General features: G+C 43.3%; 2 protein-coding genes across 5 annotated transcripts in view; one reads left to right on the forward strand and one right to left on the reverse strand.

Annotated features, from left to right (window-relative positions):
• The window catches only part of NEB (nebulin), a 120974-nt gene extending 119526 nt beyond the window's left edge, over positions 1-1448 (forward strand). The window contains 2 exon segments of the mRNA XM_054069942.1: positions 180-289; positions 938-1448. Of these exon segments, the coding sequence (XP_053925917.1) occupies positions 180-289; positions 938-1111 (284 nt within the window). The 3' untranslated portion in view covers positions 1112-1448.
• A 143-nt stretch (positions 1449-1591) lies between these two features.
• The window catches only part of RIF1 (replication timing regulatory factor 1), a 31244-nt gene continuing 6384 nt past the window's right edge, over positions 1592-26451 (reverse strand). The window contains exons 6-36 of one of the 4 annotated variants that reach the window (XM_054069938.1): positions 25877-26066; positions 24258-24350; positions 24023-24161; positions 22644-22795; positions 21992-22112; positions 20999-21172; positions 20691-20801; positions 20380-20442; positions 19438-19538; positions 18953-19039; positions 18292-18365; positions 18003-18183; positions 16925-17032; positions 16547-16696; positions 15067-15166; positions 13951-14215; positions 13501-13543; positions 13011-13213; positions 12727-12826; positions 12215-12358; positions 11511-11653; positions 10382-10471; positions 10247-10301; positions 6680-9475; positions 5714-5854; positions 5400-5477; positions 5190-5305; positions 4496-4649; positions 4131-4227; positions 3032-3269; positions 1592-2813 (exon numbers count right to left, since the gene is read on the reverse strand). In XM_054069938.1, the coding sequence (XP_053925913.1) occupies positions 3049-3269; positions 4131-4227; positions 4496-4649; positions 5190-5305; positions 5400-5477; positions 5714-5854; positions 6680-9475; positions 10247-10301; positions 10382-10471; positions 11511-11653; positions 12215-12358; positions 12727-12826; positions 13011-13213; positions 13501-13543; positions 13951-14215; positions 15067-15166; positions 16547-16696; positions 16925-17032; positions 18003-18183; positions 18292-18365; positions 18953-19039; positions 19438-19538; positions 20380-20442; positions 20691-20801; positions 20999-21172; positions 21992-22112; positions 22644-22795; positions 24023-24161; positions 24258-24350; positions 25877-26066 (6490 nt within the window). In that variant the 3' untranslated portion in view covers positions 1592-2813; positions 3032-3048. Of the gene's footprint in view, positions 3270-4130; positions 4228-4495; positions 4650-5189; positions 5348-5399; positions 5478-5713; positions 5855-6679; positions 9476-10246; positions 10302-10381; positions 10472-11510; positions 11654-12214; positions 12359-12726; positions 12827-13010; positions 13214-13500; positions 13544-13950; positions 14216-15066; positions 15167-16546; positions 16697-16924; positions 17033-18002; positions 18184-18291; positions 18366-18952; positions 19040-19437; positions 19539-20379; positions 20443-20690; positions 20802-20998; positions 21173-21991; positions 22113-22643; positions 22796-24022; positions 24162-24257; positions 24351-25876; positions 26067-26451 lie in introns of those variants that run through there. The other 3 variants (XM_054069937.1, XM_054069940.1, XM_054069941.1) reach the window with 3 other exon arrangements.

Here is a 26451-nt window from a genome sequence, read left to right on the forward strand (position 1 = left end):
TTCCCTAATCCCTTCAGCAGGAAAAATCACAGAAGTCAACCTGCAAAATGTTGAGTTATGGACATAACCAACAGGGGAAGCTGTCTTTCAGTGGATAAAGGCAGCTCCGAGCCGCCCGATGTCCTACCCCTACTGCCAGTTCTCGATTAAACAACCCCAAATGTCTTTTTGTTTTGCAGTGGGCTACAAACACGCTAAAACCATAGAGCTCCCCCAGCAGCGGTCATCGTCAGTGGTCACCCAGCAAACAACGGTGTCCTCGGTTCCTTCTCACCCCTCTACTGCCGGCGTAAGTAACTTTGATCACTCGTATTGATACACAATGCCAATCTTGCTGTGGGAGTTAGACCGCCCAGCCCTGGAGGTCTCTAACGGCCAATGGTGTGTGGTCCATCACACTCCTGGTGATGTTAATCCAGGCCCAAGAAGGGAACGCAGCTCCCCCTGGGCCTGAAGCTTGGCACACAACCAGGAGGGGGTGCACAACTCATTGCAGTGGGAAAGAGCCTCACCTCTCCTTGGGGACTTTAACACTTCTCACACTGGAGATTAAGTCATAGAGCAGATCTATGGCATCGCCTCCCCACAAGATCTGCTGGGAGGCAATAGCTTCAAGGTGTGGCTGGAGCTCCCCCGGGAGCTGTTCCTCAGATGCACGCAGAGAACATTTTGTTCATTCGGTGTCACTAACCGCGCAGGCTCTAACCTCGGGCACGGTGGTGTTTCTGTAACCAAGGTACTCTGTTACCGAGGAGAGACACATTGAGAGCTGAACCCAGATGTAGGCCAGCCCAGAGAAGCGCTAAGAGCTGTGAAATGAGCCCCCCCAGAGCCTGCCCTGAGCCTGCTCCTGCCTTTCCACTCTCCGTGCCGACAGCAGGGCCATAACCCCACCTCTTGCTTCTCTGCCCACCCAACCCCTTTTTAACCCTACCAGAAAACGTACCGGGCCATGTACGACTACATGGCAGCTGACGCCGATGAGGTGTCCTTCAAAGACGGCGACACCATTGTAAATGTACAAGCGATCGATGAAGGCTGGATGTACGGCACCGTCCAGAGAACCGGCAAGACAGGCATGCTGCCGGCCAACTACGTGGAGGCTGTCTGAACTGAGCTTTCCAGAGCCCAGCTGCATGGCACGGACACACGGCCCCTCTCACACGTGAGCCTTAGCAAAGAGCTCGTAGCACTTCTCCAAAGTGCCTTGTTGTCCTCCATGGCAGTGGTGCCTTAAAAAACATTCTAACACGTTTTAATGTATTAATTTCTTTTCCATATAAGCAACATTTATGCTTTGCATCTCCAGCCAGCATTTAGCTGGGCTGGAGGGGGGGGAATCAAACTCTTAACACCTCTCGTTCTGCTTGCCGAGCTTCTTCATGCACCTGGGGTCAAAAGCTGTTACTGTAAATTAGTGACTAAATAAAGCTGATGGTTCTGCAGTGTTTGATGAGTTCCCTCGTGCTGACGAGCAGGGGTCACAATTGGTATTGAGAGCGCAGAGGAACTCTGAAGGGAACAGAGGATGCAACAGCCACAGCAGATGTCGAGCGGTGAGAGGCTGACACTGAGCTGCGCTAAGTATTCCATAGCTGCTATGGTCAGGTGGCTGATGCTTCTGGTACCAGCTTGACTCCAAGAACAGAAATAGGACATCACTCCATACTGTGTCCTAAAGGTTAAACACAGTGTAATGTTGTGTCACCTTCCTATTATTAACTGAGGGCCTTTCTTCAAAGGGAACTCGCAGCACCTCAGGATGTACATAACCAGCTTCAGGGAAGCATCCTTCCTCTAAGTGGGATCCAGGATTGCCAACAGGGGCTGTTAAACCCCTTGTGTTGCATAAAAGGTTGTTAACACCCTTTTGGGATGCGCTAGGAACATCCTTATCTGTACAGGTCACTTGTTCAAGCGCTGAACAAGCCCAGGCAGGTGGATTTGGAATCAAAATAACATTTTCCCCACAAGAAAACTGACAGACAACTCCTCCCATCCATGAATGTAGCTCAGACTGCTCTTTGTCCTGTTCATTTTCCTCACGAGATATCCAAATAGCCTTTGCCCCTTTTGTGTAACATCACGTCCTCGAGGACCTCCTGGTACCTTCCATGGTCCCAACCCTGTGAATCCAAAGCAATGCTGACAGAGAGCTGATTGGATCTCAGAGAACTCATCCAAGCCACAACATTGTTAACAAGTTTGGGAACTGTTTGCTGTTTTATTTGCCCACGGGTAAGTTGTAAAAACACCTGCAGCAATTCCTCTCAATAAAGGTCCTTTCCCCAGCTCCAGTACAATATATACAAATCAGATCTCCAGGGTAAAAGCCCAGAGTTCTACCCAAAGGTCTCTGAGAAGCAGCAGTGCATTCCATGCAATTAAAACTCAACGTCATAAATTAACCAACATGTGCCATTGTAAGTCTGTACATAATATACAAAGAGCTCTTGTCAGATTCATTCATTTCCCCAAGGAAAAAACTCTTCTCCCAGAAGAACTGCTGCAAACAGAACACGGAACAATTGCCTGAGAAGCTTTGCCAAGTTAAGGGCACGCTGCGTGATCCACTTCTTCCTGGGATCCTTACAGAAATGGATGTCAAACCCCAGGATCTTGGGCTGGTGCTGCCGTAAGGAATCGAGCACAGCTCACCTCAACCTCCAGGAGGCACCGCGACGTGGGTCTCTCTCCACAGAGTCAGAGTCCGCAGCAGTAAGAACACTTCGGATGTTGAAAAAAATAAAACTCCTCTGTCGGTTTGGTTTCAGTCTTTGCTATTGCACAACATCAAGAGGTTCTTTCACTGCCTGAAAGAAATATGCATAACAGTGGGGTACAAACACCTCTGTTAGGGAACCAACAGCCCCAAACAAAAAAAAAAACAGGGGAAACAACCACCATGATACATTTTGCTCACGTTAAGTGTTAAAAGGTCTTCTGCCGTACAAAATGCACCACTTCAGAAATAATTTGCCAGTAAGAAAAGCAGGTTCTGGGGAAAACTGTGTAACATAATCCTCCTTACATAGTAATAATAAGCAACTAGTCAGAAGTGTCATGGGGTGGCGATTTCCAGCGGGCCTGCAGGGTTTTCATGACACAGTTTGTCATGACAAGGAGTTTCTCTTGCATCTCAAAGAGTTGGCTTCCCGAGTAGCTGTGAAGATCTTCAGAGGTAAGCTGAGCCGCCAGGGCATCCATCTGGCTCAGGAGATCCACAGTGGGCGGGTCAGTCATGGTCACCACAACCGGTTCTGTCAGATCTGAAAGAGAGGGCAAGTAGGGCAGCGCAGGCCCCGTGTCTGGATTTACATCTAAACAGAATTATAGTTTCTTTTGTATAAAATGACACATTAGAGCAGCCTAAAAAGTATTTCTTCCACAAAAATGAGAGCTCTGACAAAGGCACCCATGGAACTCCATGCCATACTCCCTTCTCTACTATTGCTTCCATTACATTTGATCAGTACTAAGCGATAAACTAAGGACAACAGGGCAAGTACTCCATCACATTCAGACGCTGCCAGTGCTCTGAGAGATGTTATCCAGCGTTACTGGGGCCTAAAGGAAAGCTGGGGAGGGGCTCTGGATCAGGGAGGGCAGGGAGAGGACAAAGGGAATGACTTTGAGCAGAAAGAGTGGAGATTGAGATGAGATCTTAGGCAGAAATGTTTTGCTGTTCAGGTGGGGAGGCCCTGGCCCAGGGTGCCCAGAGCAGTGGGGGCTGCCCCACCCCTGGAGGGGTTCCAGGCCAGGTTAGATGGGGCTTGGAGCCCCTGAGCCAGTGGGAGGTGTCCCTGCCCATGGCAGGGGGGAGACTGGATGGGCTTTGAGGAATCTTCCAACCCAAAGCAGTTCATGATTCTATGAAACTCCAACTTTTAAACTCGACAGCTGAGAAGTTACTCCCAAGTTCTTTGTCCCCCAGTTAACCTAATGCTTCAAGGTCTACGTGGCTTCATGAAGTGGCGAACTCCATCCCCCATCTCCACCCCACGTGCCAGTGCTTGTTTCTGACACTCCTTGTCCGAAGCAAGATAATCAAGTGTTCCCACTAGGGGCAAAAGGAAGCAGCCGTACAGCAGGAACATCCGAATCCTCAGCAAAAAGCAGGGAAATGTTACCTGTTGCAAGTTTTTCTTCATCTGCAGAAGGAGATTTATCCTCTGGCTTTTCTGCATCTTCAAGTGCTGCTATTTCCTCAAATCCTCGAGATTTTACCTGCAGGTTTTTGGGGAGAGAACAAGACAAGCATTTGCAGAGGGGAAAGAAAAGGAACTACACAGTGGGACATGTTTCAACGTTATAATAACTATCAGCATTATTCCCCTTCCCAATACTGTAACCAAGTCAGCTGTACCTGGCACTCCAGTGCTAGTGATCATGCTTTAACGTGCTACTTCTCATGCGGAAACCCCAGTATTCCCAACGATGGGTGTCAGCACTTCCTTAGGCTCACCCTGGCTTTCTGGACAATAAAATGATTTACCTGCTGCTCATGAAATCCTCTCAGAGCCTTTTTAACATTGCACACTTTGGGAGAGCGGATGGGAAGGGTTTTGATTTCCGATGCTGTCAAAGCGCTCAGGTCACCCACGGTCTTGATGTTCTTGGCTCGGATGAGCTGCCCCAAGCCTCTGGACCTGCAGCAGGGAGAAAGAACAAGGGTTTATTCCTCTGGAGCCCACAGCCATCCCACCAGGCACAGCGGAGCACGAATAAGTCTTACGGGAATGCCAATTCACACACAAATAAGCAAAAAGGAGATGCAAGTGATGTTCTATCTGCAGAAGAACCCCTTCTGGGTTCTCGGTACTGGGAGTGGAAGGAAAGAACCTGAATTACACTGGGAAAAGCCTTTCTGAGCAGTTCCCACCACACGCCTACAGTTTGTTGTGACAGACTATCGAAATTCAGATCAGAACCCAACTGTGCGAGCACCCAAGCTTTCTACATCCAAAATGTCCATTATTCGAAAACCCCACTTCACCTTCAACACACAAAGCTCCAGCTGCTTCGTTACGGGTCACTGGGAGCGCTCTACCCCACCACCAGAAACAGAGGAAGCTCCCTGGCTGCAAGCTTTTCACATCTTCCAATAAAGACAACGTGGATAATGCTGGAGGTTCAGTAAGAATTCAGTTCCTAGTCAAACAAATGTTCAAAAGCAGCAGCTCACTCACCATATGCTTGATGTGATCTGAGGCAGAATCACATCAACCGGTGCCTTGCAGCCGGCTAAGGCAGGATACACGCATTCTGTAGGGCAAGGCAGCAATTCCTTAGCCATTTCCGTAATCTTGAATAACACAGAAGCGTTATTAGATTAACTGCCACACAACTGAACACAGGAAAAAAAATAGAAGAGAGACATGAACCAAAGTGCTTCTTACTAAACACTTCTTTGAGCTCTTAAATCTAGCGTTACGAGATCCAGAGGACAGAAATCCTTTGGTTGGAGTGGTAATATGCTGGATAGAAAAAGAGGAAAAAAAGATCTCTCAGGATCACAGGAATTCAGTGAATTGTAAGATTCAAGCTACGTAATCATTAGAGTAACAGAACGAACCTGGCTAAACTGGTTACAGCCATTTCTTACCCTGATTCTATGCTCTTACCATTGCTTGCAAGTGACTACGAACAGACCCTGACACAACGCTACAGTGACCGAGTACCACGAGTACAGAACATACGGAATGGAACATACCTTAGCCTGAATGTTAGATAGAATTTTTAGACTTCGTGAAGAAGGTGAAGAAGAATGGGCTCTAATGACAGGGCTTCTCCTATCAATGTCATCTGCCAGGCCTTCTTGATAAATAGGGTTCGCAAAAGAGACTCGACGGATCTGTTTTTGGAGAGAAGCAGTTTTGACAGCATGAACTCAAACCACCCACTGAGGCAGAAAGGCTGAGGACAAAACAGCTTAGTTTGAAATCACACAATCATGGAATGGTTTGGGTTGGAAGAGACCTCAAAGCCCATCCAGTGCCACCCCCTGCCATGGGCAGGGACACCTCGCACTGGCTCAGAGGCTCCAAGCTCCATCCAACCTGGCCTGGAACCCCTCCAGGGATGGGGCAGCCCCCACTGCTCTGGGCACCCTGGGCCAGGGCCTCCCCACCCTCAGCGTGAAGAATTTGTTCCTAATGTCTAATCTAAATCTTGCCCCTTCCAATTTAAAGCCATTCCCCCATGTCCTATCCCTCCATGCCCTTGGAAAAAGTCCTTCTTCAGCTTTCCTGTAGGCCCCCTTCAATCAAGTCATTGCAGTTCAGTAATGACACAGGCGATGTTTCACCCATGGACACAGACTGTGGCTTCCTTACTGCCAAAGGAAACAAATTCATTTTATAACAGGCTACTCAAAATGCTGTGCTAAGACCCCGACAGCCTATACAGTGGCACTGCAGGAACGTTCATGGTGCTGAAACCAGGCAGTGAATCAGGCTTTGGCACTGCTTCAAAAATAAAACTCCCCTTGCCCTGACAATACAAGGGCTGCCAGTGCTTGCAGATCCCCAAAAGAAACCTGTAAGGCTTCAGCAGCAGCATAAGAGCATTTAAAATGAAAAGTACAGTCAGTAATTCAATGTATTTAGTACTCATCACACTACGGACACTGTTACAGCTACAGACTGCGAGTGCCACAGAATGAATCGCATGACAATACCTTATTAGCAGGTGACAGGGAATCATCATCCTGGTTCCTTTTGACCCCTCTCTTTAAAATGCTCGTGGATGGAGAAGCTGAGGGAGACCAGATGCAGCGCGCCTGCATGCTGTTGGGGCTCTCATTGACTGACACGAAAGAATCATGGTCTGGCTTTTGAGGTGAATTGACACTGTTATTTTCTACTGCATCTTCTTTGTCCAAGGGCACGTTTTCAGGCACTGTAATTTCAGTCTCCACTAATTCCTCCTTCACCTCTTCCTCTTGAATAATGTAAGTTGATCCTGCAGAGTTCTCATCTGCTGCTTTATCATCCTGGCTGCTTTCTAGCTCATCCTCCTGTTTTTCCTCAGTTTTGCTAACAACCACTGGTGCCTCAGGTATCTCCTCCAATTGTCCATTCTGGCTGATTCCTTCCTCCTCCATAGCTGCCGGTTCTTCACTTCGATTCTCTGCAGCCAGAGAGCCGTCACCAGGCTCATCCGAAACACACTCGGGCAGACTCTGTTCAGTCTGGTCACTCTGACCAGCAGGTTCTGTCACTGCCGCTACAGAGTCACTACCTTCGTGCGCTGTGAACTCTGGATTCTCCAGATCCTCCTCCACTGCACCACTGTTTCCTTGCGCAGCATCTTCCGATGTTCTCTCTCCTTCCAAGTTAAATGCACTTGGCTCCTTAGGAGGCTGCAACGGCGTGCTCATTGCACAGGGTGCCATGGACAAGCTCTCATCAAGATTTGAATTTCCAGACACCTCTGACAAATTTTCAGTCACCTGAACTGGGCTGGTTTGAGGCTCGTTCAGTTCACGACTGCTCTCATTTAGTTCATGACTGCTCTTGTTTCTGGATTCAGTTAATGATCTTAATGGCTGCTTGGACTTTTGAGAACAGCAGTCACAGCTCCTTGGTCTTTTCAGTCTTTTGCTTCTTTTGTGCTGACACTCAGCTGTTTGTGAAGAGGAAAGATCTCCACCTGAAGCCTTTGCTCCTGGTACACCTTCAGGCAGAACAGCTGGGCGACCATCTTTGCTGTCTATTTGCTTCTCAACATGTTTGTTTTCCTCTGCTGCTTTCAAACCTTGGTCAGATACACCTGGGCTGGTGAACAACTCCATCGGTGTATTACTCTCTTGTTCCCCATCTGTGCTTTGTGCATCAGGCGATATCTTCGAGCTGGTGGCTCCCACCGCTTTGATGGCATCTGGAGATGTTACCTGGGTTTCCTGGTCACACACTTCAGATGGCAGCGCAGCATCTGTGCTGATGTCATGGCTTAGTTCATCTTTATTTGTTGCCTGCAGATTCTTAGTTTCGTTTCCTTGGCCAGACCCTTCATGGCTACGGCTTCCTGGCTGCCGATCTTTCGATTTACCTCCAAGGGAACTGGTTCTATTTTTTGCTTTTACGGATCTTTTCTTCCTTGTGCTTTCTTCCTTGGTCTCAGAGCCATCACCCTCGGAGTTCTCTATACTGGAAAGCAATCCTTGTGAAGACCTCCTTGTGTGGTATCGAGGGCGCTCAACCTTCTTCTGACCTACCGCGTTTGTGCTGCAGTCTTGCCCTTCTGTGTCGGTCTTCAAGTTATCTTCCGACTTCCGAGCGCTCCTGTTCTCTTCTTCAAGGTCCCTTGCAGCAGGAGGCTCCTTTGCGCTCAGGTCCTCCGTGGTGGTTCTCTCGGGGACGCTGCTTTCTTTTTTATTTGTGTTCTCTGCAGTTTTCCCAGAAACCTTCTGCTTTTGGGATGCATCATCTTTAGTCTGTGGCACCTTCTTCGGCCTGGATTTTTCATCATCTTTATGCCTGTCTGTCTTTTGGTGGCCATCCTCCTTCTCTTGACTGCCTGCTGGGCTTTCCACACCTTCTGACTGACGCCTGGAAGAACGTCTCAGTGTTTTCTGATGAGGAGACACGTGTGGCACCTGGCTGTCGCTGCCTGCAACCTGGTCAGGCGAGACAGTCCTCTCAGGGGGTGTATTTTCTTTAGAATCCATATCTAACACCTGGGACTTCTCTGTTTCTGCATCTTCAGCTTTTTTCATTTCTGCTTCTGTAGAATGGACAGCCTCAGACTGAGCAAGGAGAACGTGTTCCACACTTTCTCCTGAACACAGTTCAGGACTATCTTCCACACTGCTCAAATCAAGAGACCCCTGTGTGCTTTTCTCTTGCTCTGACCTAGCTGACAGTTTGGACTGCTTGTTTCCTCGGTGGTCTGTTTTACCCTGCCTGCGCGTTAGCCTTCGGATTGCGGTAAATATTTGTTCAGATTCAGCCTTTGAAGGCTTTTTATTTCCTTCTCCAGGTTTTTCTGGGTTAGTGCCAGCCTTGCAGGCAGTTGTATTTTCCTGTTTGCCTGCCACCGACACGCTTCCAGGTGTCTCTGACAAACTGCTGAAGGCGGAAAGGCTGAAGGGTCTGCTCTCTGAACTACCAAATTTCTCCAAGGTAATAAAAGACTGTCGCCGGCTCGCAGGCTGGGGCGTTCCAGAAATGATGTCACTGGAAGTAGAACTGGTGCTGACAGCTGAGGTGTTTTCATTCGCAGCTAAGGGCTCCTTTGAAGCTGCTTCCACAGTACTTTTTTCTAAGTCCTCTCCAACTGATGGCACCTCTGGAATCATTTCAGCCGCATCCCTTCTGGAGTCTCCCTCACTGTTTGAAGTCGAGCTCGCCTCTGTGCGAGTAACAGACGACTTGTTCACACAGTCAGCATCCTCCGGAGGCTTATCTGACTTGCAGTCCTCTGTGATTCCATCCGGTTTGTTGGTGCATCCCTTGCTCTCGGCATTTTCTTCCTGTCCAGAAAAAAAAAATAGCAGAGCATCGTAGTTTTGCTGTGAATATCACAGAGAACACCAACTCTGGAGGAACAGAAAACAACACATGCACAAGATTTTTCAACCATCCTTCTTTCAAATTACTCTATCTTCTGCTCTTCAGTAATGGTAAAAGAGAAAGATTTCTTTTTCTTCCTACTGCAAAAACTTTTTCAGTTATGTAAGAGATTGAACTGGTTTAGTAGTAAATTCATTAATGAAAAGTCTGTTGTATTTCAACTGCTGTCTGTTTGGCACTACAGCTAATCAAGCTACCTGGTCAGCCAACTCCTCTCCAGAGGATTTAGCATTTAGATTTAGCATTTACTAATCTTTCCCCCCCTCAAAATCTACTATTTAATCTCCCTCAAGCTTTTACAGCTTCATCCAAAAGCAGTTTGGAACATGGAAACATAGCTGAGTTGTTTAAAAGGATGGACTGCTAGAGTAATATAGAAATAAACACTTTAAAAAAGTCACTTCCACTCTTAGAAGTCAAAGTAGCGCCAGAAAAGCACAAAGAACACTGCAATGGTATTAGATTCAAATGTGGTGACAAGGATGAACTACAAAGCACAGAAGCCATCAGTGTACTCTGAAGTTACAGAGCCAAATCAAGCTTAAAACCATATCATAATAGGTAACCAGAGAGTTCTGCATTTATTAACCACAGCTACTAATATGAGGAAAATATCACTGGCATAGTCATAATTCCGATAGCTTGATTACCATCAGACAGTGAGAAATTACCTCAGGCTTGTTCTTAGCATCTTCTCTTGTGTTTTCTGTTAAAGGTGATTTTTCCCTAAAACAGAAGGTACTTAGTTTAGACACACAGGAGAAAAGGGGACACCTTCAACGTACATACCAGGCCCCTTGACTTACAAGGAATCCTCCTGGCTTTGGGTGTACTGAGAAAACAAGGCAGTGTCCTGCGACGAGTCCAAGTTGTTGTACATAGTGGGAATGCCAACCCTGAAACAAGCCCAGAAAGGGTTAGTTAGAACTTTTAAAAATTAAAAGGATAGGGCAGTGCACTGCATTCAGCACAAAGGAGCAGAGACTCACACGAAGCGGGCTGAACTTCCAGGCTCTCAGGACTACTCAAACTGCAACCCGCACCCAAGCAGCGAGCGCTGCCGGAAAAGCAGGCAGCGGACAGGGGGAATGGGGAGAGAGCGTGACCACATACTGATTACCCACAGTAGCCAGAAGTACAGGAATTGCAGTTATGTCAGTGTTCCAGAACAGGGCAGAAAAGAAAATACCACAACTGACTGCCACAGCCACCACTCCAACCAGTGGAGCAACCGCAAAGCGGGTGCAGATCATGATTTACCTCCTTATTTCAAGACCACTGTTTTCATCTGCATTAATTCATTTTTCATTTCAAACATGCTTCTAGGGAAACAGATCTGTGATTGGAATCCCCCTCAGCTAAAAGTTCATGCACATGTGCTAACTCTATAGCCCAGCTGAGTTCCGGTCAAATAACACGGAACACAAACCTTGCTTACACTGCGGTTCTGCTGCCTGAGCACAGAAAATACTCCAGTATTATTTTCTCACTAAAAAGGTTTAATCCTAAAGATTCCCTTGCAATTCAGATGAGTCATGGGAAGCTCCTACTTTCTGGCATGCTGCTGATGTAAGACTTCTCTTCAAATTTACAATTCTTTCCTTCAGGTCAGCTAAGAAAACCCTTTCATGCCCATGACTGAAGAAAAATGCCTACTCCCATTTCACACTGCGAGGAAGGGTAATGCAGTGAAAATGTAAGCTCCAAATTACCAAACAGGTAATATTTAATCCAAACAGGAAATGCAGATCAGAGAATAATTTGGTTACTTTAAAACAATAAAACAAGGAACTTCATTAGCTTCACGCTCATCTGGAAGAGTAAGAAATGATTACCGTAACAGCCTGAGACAGAGGAATCGCAGTGATGTCAATGCGACACACTCAGTGTCAGGACATTTCACATTACATTTCAGCTACAGAAGAAGTTACAGACCTCTTGGACCTAAGCACTTCTTTCTGATGCTCTGTCAATATTCTTGTTTTTGTTTCTGGAGGAATAAACACAAAATCAGCAGATTTCTCCTCTTCCAAAAGTATCTCGCTTTTAGGCTTCAAAGATGAAAATTCTAGTTTGAGCTACAGAAAGAAAAAAAGCTGGATTAGAAAAAAAAATCGTGTTTATTAGGTTATATTCCTTCACTGAAAGGCTTGTCAAGCATTGGAACCGTGGTTGAGTCCCCACCCCTGGAGGGATTTAAAAGCCTCCATGCCCTCAGGCGAGCTGCTGCATTCCTTCAGCATTCTGAAATTCAAACTTAACAGGTGAAGGCACCTCAATACTTGTACGATTATTTACTGTTCCCTAAATCGGTGATTCCACCCTTCTATCCCTGGTGAGTGACAGATGGGAGCACGCATCACAGAGCTGCCAAAACCGAGATCCACCTCAACACCTGAATCTCACAACTAGCAATGAGACTGAGGGGGGAATTCTGTATCAGGTTGCCACTCCACCCATGCATCAAGCAGCCTTCCATGATCCCTCAAAACTCAGCAGTGAAATTCAACAGGAAAATCCAATTAAAGTGTGCTATAAGAAAAATACTCCAGCACCATGAGGTGCATTAACTTCTACAGAGAACTCGCACACTAGTGTCTGGCACCCGAGATTCTATCACACTTATCCAAACACCTCACCTTTGCAGAAGTTACTTGCACATTGCCAGATTTGTCTTTTACATCGTTTTTTAGTTCGCTTGTCTGCGCCAATATAGAGTCTCGTTTTTGACCTGGCTTTACTTCCATCCCACTTATCTTTGCATCCAGCTGTGAGTTTTCAACCTGTTCAAATAAAAACACACCGAACGCATCGTATGAAGGAACTCCAAGTGCACAAACCCATCCATGTATTAATTTCTGCCACTGAGTTGTAAAACACTCCCATTTCTCTCTGAATTACGTAGAGGATAACTTAAAAAAATCCATTACTTTAAACAAGCGAGTGGAACCTGACATTTAAAATACATAAACTGTTATGAACCATCTCAGACTTATGTCAGCACTTACTGAGCACAGTTTGGCATTGCAGATGTGAAGCACGTGCAGGCCAATCACAGTAAAACCCCAACCTGACCTTGCCACTGCCTTCTAAGCAATCCCCATGCAGTTACACACAACAAATCACGCGCTGGGGGCAACAAAATCTTTACCGCATCAGAGAACGGGCCGCTGCATTCTTCAGCTATCTCGATGCTTTCAAAACCAGGCAGCAAAAGCGGAATTTTCTTTTTAGCTTGGCTTAACACAGATCTGCTCAACAAAACAGAATTTTAAACTCAGAGGAAGGGAAAGCACACAAACGAGGTGAGCAGATACCGTGGTGCGCACAAAAAGCAGAGTATAAATGGTAACCAGGACAACACCGATTCACTTGTACGCGGCCCGAGATCTATACCTTTAAAAACAGATAAACAGAGAAAACTGTGTATCTTACTTTAACTCTTCAGGGTAGGTTAACGATGCACTCTTGGCGAACGTGGCATTCCAGAAATGGGCGCATTGGTTGCGGATCTGTTTGCTCTTATGCTGAAATACAACACAGAGCAACGGAGAGAGATGCTTCAGCAGCTCACTGTCGTAAGCGCCAGTGCAGTGAGACTGCAAGCACAGGATAATCTCGGCCAGTAGCTTCTCAAGCTGAGGGAGGGAAGCAGCAATAAGTTTTTAATTCAAATATTGCACATACTCGCTACGTAAAAACTTATAACATTATTTCCCCATACAATAGTACAAGCTAAAATGCCACGTCACAAAGTCTCAGCGATAACCTTAGCAGTCCTCCCCTTAGCTACCCTTTTAGTAACAAATAAATTATTTACAAATTACATCTCTACCTTCATTAAAATTATCAGGTTTTTATAACACAGGATGATTAGCGTGTCCCACATTGTCCCAAACCCCAGCTGTTTCTCTAGCAGACTTACCTTGTTGTTAAGGTTACTGTACACCTTAGACACATCAGCAAGCCTGTAAAAAACAAACAGAAAAGTTACAGTTCACTGCCTTATTCATCCTACACAATGCACTCGAGCACTGCACGCTAATTTTAGTTACAACTTGGTGAAATAGCCCACTGGTTAAAAGATTCCCTGACGTAAACAGTTCCAAGAAGCCCATCCCTCAGTCCCTACTGCTAACTTTAAAAGAAATTATGAAAAGATCAGTAGTAATCAATACAAACCTAAAGATTTTCTTATGAAATCACTTCTAACAGCCTTCTCTGTGTTGCTCTTAACCGTCTCCCCAAACAGATCTCCCAGGCCCCAAGACCATCTGCATAAAAGCTGAAGCACCAGCCAAACAGACCAAACAAACATCACCAATACGCAGCAATGCAATGGTTCCAGTTTTCCAGTCACTGTTAAAATACTCACTTTGTTTTCTCATAAAACGCTGCCAGGGGCTTTGACAAAAGTGCAAGGATAGTCCCAATCACCGAGGGCAACGAAACATGGCTGATGATGCTGTGGAGCACAGCAATAATCGAAGTACCAACAGCAAGCAATGTGTCTGAACAGGTTTCTTTGGAACTGAACACGTGGAAAGAGTTTAGTAACATCACCAGGAGTTTAAACAGAGAGGACATCTTTCCGAGGGGTTCCTTCTTCTTCTTAGACCAATCTGTGGGTGTCTGAGGAGCTAACAAAGAAAACCAAATCAGTTTCCCCTGCCTCTAACTGACAGGCACTGCAACAAAACACATGAACTGCCTGTCTACTCAAATTTAGTTTAACATGTCCATATGGAGCAGAGAAATTATAAATCATAGAACCATAGAATGGTTTGGGTCCAGAGGGATCTTAAAGATCATCCAGTTCCAACCCTCCTGCCATAAATTTCCAAGTTCTAAGTTGAAGTTACTTTGTAAATCACTTCTTCAGCTTTAGTAGCTGTAAAAGGGAGTAGCAAACAGAACAAAGAACATTTTATATTTTATATATATATTTTATATTTTAACTTCTGTTAAACCTGTTCACTATTATAGGCAAAGCAGCCTCAGGAGCAGTAGCTGCTCAAATGTGAGGTTAACAGTTCAGCATTAGGTTTAGGCAGGCATTAATTAGACTGTGGATTACGATCAAGCATTATTGCTTCAGATTACATGGGAACAAAGCAAAAGCAGCAGATTTCATAAGCTAAAATGAAACTGTAGCCAAAATATCAAATACAACGTCAGAAACCAGCAGAGTTTCAGCAAACTGGAAAGCAGAGCGGCCTCAACGTTTACATCCTTTTCATCCACATTTTGTCAGGCTACGTAGTAGCTGCTCAGCAAACAGAAAAGATGTGATGCTCAAATACACATCCTGGGTGATGGTTTTAGTTTCCTTTTACCATTTTTTCAATCTCCTCAATGCTTAGATAATGTGTGCAGCATACAAAGACCACTGATAAGCCATAGGCATCACTTCTGCATCTACAACTACTCTGGGTTTCAACCAGCTCTGGAAGACAGACACAGAAGCACCCAATATTCAGTATTTTCTTACATCTTGTTTTTGGCTGATATTTAGTTCCATATGGTGCAAAGTTGATGCAGTCAACCATAACTGATACAATATGGGTGAGACCTTCCATCACTGAAAACATCTGAGGAGGAAACAGAAGTCATCAGCAAAGCCCAAAAGAACAACAGTGACAGCAATGCAACAGCTTTTATATATAAAAAGTAGATGAAATTGGTTTGCATTATCATCAGGTAAAGACTAAGGTAAGATTACATTTCCAAATACACGTGCTTACATAAGCAGGAAAGTAAGCCTCCCATCCTATACACATAAGGCATATGTGCATACACATCGAAAAGAGCAAAACCCTAAGAGCAGCTGTGAGACACTGTTTGATTTAAGAAGATGCATCCTAAGTTTTAAGGCTTGAAGACGGGACTGTCCAGCAAAACACATTATCACATGTCAGCAGGTGCTTAATGTCAGTCACTGTCACTGCTGGATTGTCACAAAAGCCACTATAAGCTGAATAATGAAATTGTCACTAACATTTAGAAAACACGATTGATTTCTAGCACAGATAGAGATAGGTCGAGCTTCCCCTATCTATCACAAAAAAAAAATACTTGCTTTTAAAGGGAACATTGCTATTGTGGGCCAAAAAAAGACTTTAGTTTCAGTATAGCTCTCATACTGATGAAGCTCTGAATTGTTTATGTTTGTTTTGCTTAATGTTTGACAATTGAAGCTTATCAGCAGGAGAGAGCATCTTCCAAAAGGCAGCTATAGTAACATAATCCTCCAAACTGCCTATTTCAAATTCCATTTTACTCTCTCATGTGTTTCTTATTCGTTCCTTTCTTGGTATTTTTTCAAGACAGTCAACTTGGAAGCATGAAGGATTTTACATCACAACGGTGATGATTGCTGACACCTGCAGGCACTCTTCCCCCCATATGATGTGGGCTTGAAACAAGTAAGGCAGTTTTTGAAAGAGGAACCCTTTATGTTATCTTTCTTTTTCATAAAGCTTTAGAAGTCTTTGGGTTTTAGTGTACGAAGTTGATGGTACCGGGAGTACAGCAATTTATGCCCTCTGAAAGCTACAGTGCTGCCTTAACCCTCCTCCCTAATCACAACACCTGCTTTTGTGGCGTTTGTTAATTCAACCGGAAGTTACTTTACAGACACACACGTTTCAGCTGGACCAATCGCGCTGCCTGGAACTATGACACTCATTAAACCTTTAGTACATCATTAGTTATAAGACACATCCAAAGACTGCTAAACTGCTTTTTTAATATTTAAGCTTTATCGTTAATTTTACTCTCTTCTTTCAATCCATTTCTAGATTCACTCCAGCTCCTGCTAGCAAAAAGAGAATTCGTATGGCTTTATCCACACCTCACCCAAAACACTAAGTTACGGAAAACGCTACATCAGAGTTCAAAGTAGGTTCTCCTATTTAATTAAAGATCTGCTAAATCGTTTCTGAAGTTCAATATCACTGGTTTATACTCACTACTGGAGCTTCACCTTCAAGCCCAGATATTATTTTGGCACAGAGTTCTTCACAGCACAGGTTTTCTTCTGCTGTGGCAACTAAAGCAGCGCAGCGAGCAAATGCTCGATACAGGTCGGACCAAGTGCGCAACAAGGACTTCATGGTCGGCTTTAACAACAGAAAAGAGAAGATGATAAATATCAGTGTCTGTGCATAGGGCATAAAAACTTGCTTTCAGTTTCCTTTCTCAGCGACTCAGGAATTCCAGCCCCAGAGTAGTGGTTAGGTGTAAACACACATGGGTAACAAGCTCTCCTCCTCTGGGATTATGAAGTTGTACTTCATAGCTTTTATAAAACACACAGTTTCTAACCAACATTATGCATTCTCTGTTACCTGTGGGAATTCCTGAGCAGGGAAGATGTGCGATATTGGTAGCAACAAGGCACTATAAACAGCATTGAAGTTGTGTTCCAGTGCATCACCTTGATTGACTTCGTTAGTCTGCAATGAAAAAAAAATTCACTGGGTAAGGAAGCTGCACAATTTAGATGACAAACAAGGCTGGTTTAAATACATTTATTTTGGGCCTAGAATGTGTGCAAGTGAAATTGCCAGTGGCATTTTGAAATCGGCTATTTCAGTTCTTCGAACCATTCAAGTCGACCATACTATTTAGGGAGATAAAAAAACCCTATTTCTTAATTCGAAAATAACTTAATTAGAGGAATCAAAACAATCAGTTATAAAACATGTGATTTTTTTTTACTGAATTCAGTTGCTGTAAGAGATGACAGTGACCTGCTTGAACAACCTGAAACCACCTTCACAGGCTCCAAGAGTTTTAGGCCTAATAACTGCGTGAGGATTAGTTCAACTCCCACATTGCAGTCAACATTCTAGTGAGACAACCCCAGAACTTGGTAAATATTTCAGTTTATATGGCTTTCGTTAGGGCTCCAGATCAAGAAGTCCAGCATTATTAATAAACACTGTTTTAATTACATCCTCAACATCACAACTCTGTTCTATCTGGAAATGTAATCAACGCAAACAAGCCTCTCAGCATTTAAAAGTCAAGAGACCCAGAAGGACAAGTTTCCATCTTTTGTAGCAGGACAATGACACTGGGGAATGAAGGCTTGAAGCACATCTATGAACATATTAAAGGAGAAAACCATTCCCCCAATGCTACACTGGACAGTGGACTTCAGAGTAATTGTTCTGACCAAGTGGAATCACTACAAATCGTGCTTTGGATCACAGCCCCACTCCCACCCTTCATCCTAATGCACTGCAAATGCTCAAACTCCAGTATGGAATGTTTTAAAGCACTGTCCACATCCCAGTGTCTCAAACATCCACCACTTCAAGACATGCAGTTCCTAAAAAGAGACTAAGATAAAAGATCAGCACAAAGTTTTCTCCCCTTTTGTTGGGGGAGGATGGGGAAGAGAACAAAAAGCCACCATACCCGATTAATCCATTCAGTGAGTGGATTCACAACAATACTCCACATTCTCCAGAGATGCTCCTTATTCTCCACTTGCTTTGCGCTCTGGTTAATAATGCAGATCACGGATTCACTGAAAGCCAGCGGAGACGCAGGCCCAGACAGAACATAACCCACGAGTGACTCTAGAATTACAAAGAATCTAGGGAAGAGAGTTCAACAGGTAAGATACTTTTTCAGCTAAAGTTAGGACAAGCTTCTAAAGTCTTAAACTACGACAAGCTTGTTATAAATAAACCCCACCACTTACCTCTCATCTGTAACGCAGCATTCCAGGATGTTATTATGGAAAGGCAGCTGAATTAAGAACAAAGCCGGCGTTCCCTTGCAAGAGAAATTTAAGAGGTCAAAACAACAGACGTTGATCAAAGGAAACTGCCACCTCACACATGTATCTAACTATACTGAACTCTGAGCAAGAAATTTGCAGTTATTAGAAGTGGTGAAAAACTGTCAATTCTAACACTCCAAAATAAAAATGTGAGGCGCAGCTGGAAACCTAAGATGCCAGAGCTTCAGCAGAATGATAATTACACTGCATGTGAAAAAAAAAAAGTCTTCAGTTCAAAAGGCTGCGTGTTTTACAGCATGTAGTCATTGGTGCCTTGAAATTACATGTAGCACCAACAAGGTAGGGACATAACACCATCAGTGCATACTGTGACACTGGAACAAGATGGAGCAGCCCAAGATTTGCTTGTTTCAAGGAGACACCTTTTGGACAACCTCGGTAAAGTCTACTACCAGTATTTCAGGTGTGCTGATGTTAAAGCATTTAACTAAACGTATATAATACCTACCAATAAAAGTTTCAACCATCCTAATAAAGTTCTGACTCTTGTACCCAAGTCAGAAAAGACCTTTATTTCAGCATAAATAAAGACAAAGCTCTGCAATGAAGTCAGACTTACATTTAGAAGATCCATATCTGCAACCTGATAAGCTGGTGATCCCAATACTTTTGGAGGGAATTCCTTAACAGTAATATCAATGAGGGACTAAGCAGGAGAAAAGAAGAAAACATACGTAAATATCTTTTTCCTGATGGCTCAAATATTTTAAGTAACACCACAAAACCAGCAAAATTGTACCCACTGGTTCCGAGTGAAAACAAAAAGACCCATGGTGAAAGTAACAGTTCTCTGAAGCAGGAGGTTCTGGCAGAACCATGTACTCAAGTCTGTTAACACTACTGACAAACTTGAAAACCACTTTTAAAGCGGCCTAACACCACGACATCTGGTGAGATCTGCATAACTTACAGCTTATGCCAAAACCAGTCTCTTTAAAAGAGACCGTTCTGATACGTTAGATGCAAAAGGCTGCTACCAAATTAGAATCGAGACCACCAAAACAAAGTGACATTTAAAAAGCAGGACAAACCCACCCAACTTACCAGTATTTTCTGCACAGGAAGAGAATTGGATCTAACGATGTTTTTTAAGGCCTGGAGCAACGTAGTCAGTATTTCTGACCCTTGTTTTTCTTTCTTATTTCCTAGAATAAGGCATATTTACAATTAGAGCAGAAGAAAGTTGTGGTCACTCTGACCATCATTTAAAATTTAACTATAAAGCCCTGTAAGACCGAAAATTTCTGTCTATATTTATAAATATAAATTCTGTCCCTGAAGGACAGAAACACTGACAGAAACAGAAACATTTAAATAAAAATCCCATCATATTGTTAACAATCTTAACTTTGCCACGCTAAAAAACATGTGAAATGTTGCATTCAGCCAAGCAATGCAATTCAATTCATGTCTTGTATGCTTTTCAGTCAGGTCTTTCAGTACAAAAGACTTCGTTATAAAGCATATTCTGGACTTTCCAAGCCTTTACAGTCATGAACACTTAAAGATGGAAAACTTATTTCTATACATCTGTAAAGACACCATAGCTTAACGTGAAATGAAATTAAAGAACAAAAATGGCCATGGTGACATAATAAAGACTTACTCTAATTTGAGTAATACAGCGAATGGCTCAGTTTCTCAATACCAAGAGCCTGGGGTGGGGTTATATTTTTGTAAAATGGAAAGATGTCCTCAGCAAGAAAAGCAGCTGAAGTGCTTTCATCCTACTGCTACATGACATACACCAGCAGTCACACACTACTGTGCCTTCCCCAACAAGCCTCACTGGATCAGACCAGACTATGATTCTCTGTTTGTCACACAAAGATGCAGGCGTCAAAAAGTTTCACCTAGTGCTTAAAAAACTGCTGTTGATGCCTAAACCAAAGTTTCACCAGGAATGGAGCCAAGACTATTTAAGGTCTAGTCTTACAGAAAGACTAACTGGTCAGCAATGAAAAATTAAAAACCCATGCTTTTTACCTGATTCAATCACTGTTTTTACATATCCATTTATGTCCTTCCATATGACATTCAGCATACAATCTGCAACATAGCATAACCTTTTTAATCAGTTTGTAATAAAAGCATTAGAGGAAACTGAAGGTCAATTACAAATAACAGCCTTTGACGTAAGCCAAACTGCCATGGGCTTTCAAACCAAGCCAGACCACTTCTCTTTAGCGTCCACACTGGAACACTACAGAAGGTGTTTTGGGTTTTTTTGTAATTCTGTTTCCCTCCCCCAGTTTATTTTCTAGAAAAGAAATCAAGTTCCTCCACTAGATTCTTACCAGGAACTTCTTTTCCAATTGCAATAAAGCCATCCTGTACAGCGTTTATAAGCGTGTTGGCGTGCTTACAAAAAAAAGAAGGGCTACTGATCAGCGGGTACTGGAGTGGCTCTAGAACAAAGAAACATGATCTGTAAAAACTTAATATTTACACGTACTTACAGCACTTCGCATAGAAACAACTTTAATATTAAAGATGACAACTACAGTTTTAATTGTTTAAAGCATTTTGTTCTAACAGACATCTTTGAATACAAAACTGACAAATTCAGATTATGCAAAAGTACTTCAAAAAATATAACTCATACCTAAACTAAGTACAAGTTTGTTTCGCTTTGCAAAATCTACAACTTCTGGTCCCATCAAGAAGTGAAGCAGCATTTCAATTCCCAAAAGTTGAATGGAAGGGAGCGCCACCACTCCAGCTGTACTACAATTCAAGTTCATCCTTGGTGTAACTGGACTTGGAAACGGGTAAGGACCTAAGCGAAGGGAGAAAAATTAATTGCCTTGCATTCCACCTTCAATCAAGTGAAAGAAAAGCCACAGCAGACCAAAATCCCAAAGTTAACGCATCAAGAAAAAAACATAGAATAGCTAGAACAGCGCTGGCTAAAAGGAACCTCTAAAGAGCTGGACAGATATCCAGCACGCAATCCTCTTCAGCACAGTCATAACTGTGTGTTTTGAAAGTGTAAGTGTTTTGCACAGATTGCAAAGTCTGGGGCCAAAATAAAGTTTCCATGGAAGCTGTGGTTACACAGCAAGTCACACACAAGGCTATGTACCTGTTGTAGAGTAACTGGGCTTTCCATATAGAGAAGAAAGAGAGGCAGTTCCTCATCTCGGGCATTTGGATATAAAGCTCAAGTGGCTGTGATTTCACACGTATTTAATATACCAAAATTACGGCTGTGTTATGATCACTGGGGTACTGTTCAGGCAGGAACTAACACCACCACAGAAATGCAAATGGCATATATAAATAGCACATGTACGAATGCATGAAAACATAAGTCTCAAACCAAGCCTCCCTTGCAAAAGAGAATACAATTCAGGATGTCAAAACTGGTCCTCAACACGATTCGAGTAGTGTAATTTTGTAAACTTTAAATACTGACCACCACAGCCTTATTTTATGCAAAGTAAATCACTACCTCTGTGTTCTCCAATGAATGTGGAGAAAACCTACTGGTTTCAATAATAATACATTGCAAAGGAAAATGCACAAAACACACTAAGTAGAATGGATCAATTGCTGCTCCTAGAATGTAGTTGTAAACAGGCCTGTGCTTTAATACCTGCTTTCTGTGCAGGGGCTGCCGCAGCTACACTTTGGTTGGCTGGGACACGTGAAGGAGTTCCTTGCAACACAGCAGAGGAATCGAGACTTAAAGTGCTTTGGATTAATGGCACACACACCTGCAAAGACATCAAACCTCAGCGAAAACAGGTATGACACATACAAACCACAAATGTTTCAAATGCCGCAGAGACCAAAGTGTTGTTCACAGCACCAGCATTTCAGGAATAATTACTTGGAATAACATTCTTAATTCTGTGATACTTTCAGTGTATTTTCTGATGGCAGATGTTCCAAAGCATCCACTTGTACGCGGAAAGGACAAAGCAGTGCTTATAGAACATGCTTATTTTTACTTTTGCTGTGCACACACTGGAGAGTCTCACCAAGGTGCTCACACCACACACAGATGTGCTCTCAAAGCTTCTGGAACTTTAAATGCACACGCACTCCCAAGCACTCCTGCTGTGTAACACACACAAGCACAGCACACAGACAAGCCAGATTCGGTGCCTTAAGAGAATTTTATTTTAATAATAAACTAGAGAAGGACAAAGGAGGTACAGAATAAGTTATGGTAACAAAAATGGGACTTCACACACTCAACACAGGCTAAGTGATTACGCTACAACTATTTTCAGTCGCGTTACCTGTTCAAAGTTTGCAGGCAGCTGAGGTCCCAGCCTCATGAGTAGATACCACCACACCTCCACTTTTGTCAACGCCAAAGCCTCTGTTCTCACATGAATTGAGCTCAGCGGCTGCATGAGCAATTTCAGCCTTTTAGCACTGCACAAAATATCTTGAAGACCAAAAAAACACTATTTTTAAGCAACACAAATAATTAAATCACAGAACAACAAAAAGGGGGAAATCCTTAAACCATTAGGATTTTTCCTAATTGATTTTAACTTAAAATTCAATTAGTGACAACTTGCAAAACTAAAATGAACCAACCTTTCAGACTATTTTACTGCTCTAATTGATGTCCAGAATGACCCTGGAAATAGCAAGTATTTCTGCAATAAAATCTACTGAATACCAACATAAACAGAAGGAAATACACTCCTGCTTGTTACGGTTTCCTATCTGCCACAGTGAACAAAAAACTAAACACAATCTATCTGTGCAACATCAGTGGAAGAAAATCAATGACCTGAAACACAGCATTCTGAGGCCACAGGTGCTCATGTACCTGAAGCAGCACTAGCATAGCAGGTCTGGACAGGAGTTTCCTCAGCCTGTGCAAGCCATAAGAGAAGAGAAAAGCTTGTAGCCAGCTCAGCAACACGGGACCCTGCCCACCTGCAGCCCCTGGGAGCTGCTGAGAGGCTGTGTTTGCAGTGTGCCGTCCTTATCAGCCACACTGGAGCGCACATAGTGATCAGCAACTGTGCCATGGGCTTTATCTTCTAATACAACCAAATCATTGTTTCCCACAAATTAACAAAGGATCAGAACCAATGACAAAAAACAAGTTTAAATGACAATTTAAGTTCAGCTAAAGAAAAAAATGTCCATGTTTAGCTTTCTCTTCAGGACACACAGTAAGGAGAAGCACAATCAAGATGGAAAATTAATACTGTGTGTTTTGACACAGGTTAGACTTAAAAGCCTTGTTCAGGTCTCAGTCGTACCCTTAAAGCAACTCTTTTTAACGCTTCCAGAAGCCTGAAGCATTGCTCTTTTCCAATTAATCCACACAGCCCCATAAAGAAGACCTACAGAGTGTTTTATTCTACCTTTCATTACTGTTTAAATTAACTAAAAGCCTTACAAAACACAGGTTTGTTAATTGTAGTCTATTAATTTCTCCTAGCAGAAAAACTAAGATGGAACTACTGATCAAACTGACACTTTACCTTAAAAACCTTATTTTTACTTGTGTTTATACACAGCATCAGACAAACCATGGGTCTATCCAGCTCTGTGTACCATGGTATTGACCACTATGAAACACACCATTTGCTTTCAGTTATGCAAAAGGACAAAGGTCAAAGCAATTCAGGGTAACTTTTTTTTAATCTACCTGGATTTAGAGCAAAATTATCTATTAGACTCTTCCATGCAATGAAGGCTATTTTCTTTACCACTGGCGAGCCACTACGAAATCCAAGTTCCTCCAGCTGCAGCAACGAGTTGATAAAACTTCCACTACGATGCAGAGTCTGAAGATAGAGGAGTTCAGGATTAAGATATTTACATTATCAAGAATTCTTTCCCTAAAGACTCGTGATTGCAAAACTCACGTCTTTTCTGCTTACCTTTCCAAGCAATTTGACAAATAGCGGCCACAATTTTAACACATACGTCTCATTTTTTGTGGAAAACAATTTCTGAAGTTCTGAAATTAATTTCTGCAGAGAGAAAGAAACAATTTCTACAAGGAACATATTTGAAGTATTCTACAAACTACATACTCACACCAATGCCTGGAGATACAACCAACCTGGAACTACGTTCTTTCCAGAATGGAAAAATCTATTCTGTACCACATTGCATTTCCGGGCAAATCAGACCAATGTTGCTACCACCTGATTACCTTCTTAGCTGAAGTTTATGGTTGGTTTTAATTACTCTGGCAATGGCAAGCGACAAGTCAAAATCCATTTCCTTAAGTACTTGCAGCCTCCCTACATCTCAAGTCAAAGCACTTTGTAACCCTAAAATCCATCTGGTTTGTTTTGGTTTTTTTGTAAACATACTTAAGCAGTGAGACAAAACAAATCAGCCTGCAGTTCTGGAAATGAAGTGGAACATAAAAAACTTCACTAGAAAGACCAAGGGGGCTATTGCTGAATAGCGTGGGGATCTTCTAATGGACACGCAAATGCTGAGGCGCTTCGTGCCTTTCTTCCCTTCCATCTTTACTCTCAGGCCTGAAACACCTCCCCTACAAAGAGAGGCTGAGAAAGCTGCGGTTGTTCAGCTTGGAGAAGAGAAGGCTGCGGGAAGACCTTAGAGCAACCTTCCAGTACTTAAAGTGGGACTATAAGAAAGATGGGTAAAAACTTCTTAACAAGGCCTGTAGCAATAGGACAAGAGGTAATGGTTTTAAAGTGAAAGAGAAGCTTAGACTAGATAGTAGGAAGAAATTTTTTATATTAAGGGTGGTGAAACACTGGCACAGGCTGACCAGAGAGGTGACAGGTGTCCTGTTCCTAGAAAACATTCAAGGTAGGCTTGGATAAGACTCTGAGCAACCTGGTCTGTTTGAAGATGTCCCTGCTCACTGCAGGTGGGTTGGACTAGATGACTGTCATGGCCCCTTTGGATTCAAACCATTCTATGATCCTTTGAAAGAAAGGACTGGAGGCAACAGACACAAGTTTTAATAAGGTGATCCTTTTTTTGTCACGAGGGCGGTTAAGCACTGAACAAGCTGCCCAGACAGGCTTAAGAATTTCTAAATTTTGAATATTTAACATATTCAAACCTCAGCTGGACAAGGCCCCAAGTAATCTGGCCTTAACTTTCAAAGTTAAGCTAGCCCTGAGTAGGGAGCTAAGCTGAATGATGTGAATTACTTCTAGATCAAGTTCTGTTGATTACAGTTCAGTAAGCAAACTCTCTGTTTAATGGTAATAAATGTTTAATGGTATTTATGAGTTAATGCTACCAAGAGAGGTAGTTGGAGGTCATTCAAGAAAAGCAAGTTATTTTCTCTTGTCAGAAACTTCATTATTTTCTTTTTACAGTGGCCCTATACTGTTACATTAATTTTCCTGTTGAAAACGCTGCCATCAAGAAGCTCCCGTCAATGCACAGTAGCTTTTTGCTGCCACTCTTTAAACTAAATAAAATGAACCCCCTCCAACCAAGCAACTACCTCAATTTACTATTCCCATTGTCTCTAGAACAGAGGCAGAGCATTTCCACTTACTGTGGTCATGAGGTGCTCAGTGACGGCCGCTACCTCCTGCTGCTTCTGGAGGAGCAGAGGCATGCCCATCTCCAGCGCAGTGGCACCTCGCAGCTGCACCTTATGGGCTGAGTGCACGACCAGGGGAATGATCAGCTTCGCCCACCGCACAGCCTCTTCCCCCATCTGGGCTGGAGTTTGCTCCATTAAGCTAGATCCAAAACATAAATACAGGTATTACAAATCTCCAACAGACAGACTGCTCAGACACTCAAAGATAATTTTAGTATTGTCAATAAGTGTTTTAATTCAACATACAGGAATCCATTCTAAACAATCTTATTCTATCTTTCTAAACAATTTTATTTTGACAGCTCATTTAAATCTGCACTGAAATGTTGGTGGCCAAGAAGGCCAATGCCATCCTGGCTTGTATCAGAAGTGGTGCGGCCAACAGGAGTAGGGAGTGATTGTGCCCCCTGTACTCAGCACTAGTGGAGCTGCACCTCGAATCCTGGGTTCGGTTTTGGGCCCCTCACTACAGGGACATTGAGGGGCTGGAGCACGTCCAGACAAGGAAACAGAGCTGCGGAAGG

The sequence above is a fragment of the Cuculus canorus genome, chromosome 6, assembly GCF_017976375.1.
Source record: "Cuculus canorus isolate bCucCan1 chromosome 6, bCucCan1.pri, whole genome shotgun sequence".
Taxonomy (NCBI): domain Eukaryota; kingdom Metazoa; phylum Chordata; class Aves; order Cuculiformes; family Cuculidae; genus Cuculus; species Cuculus canorus.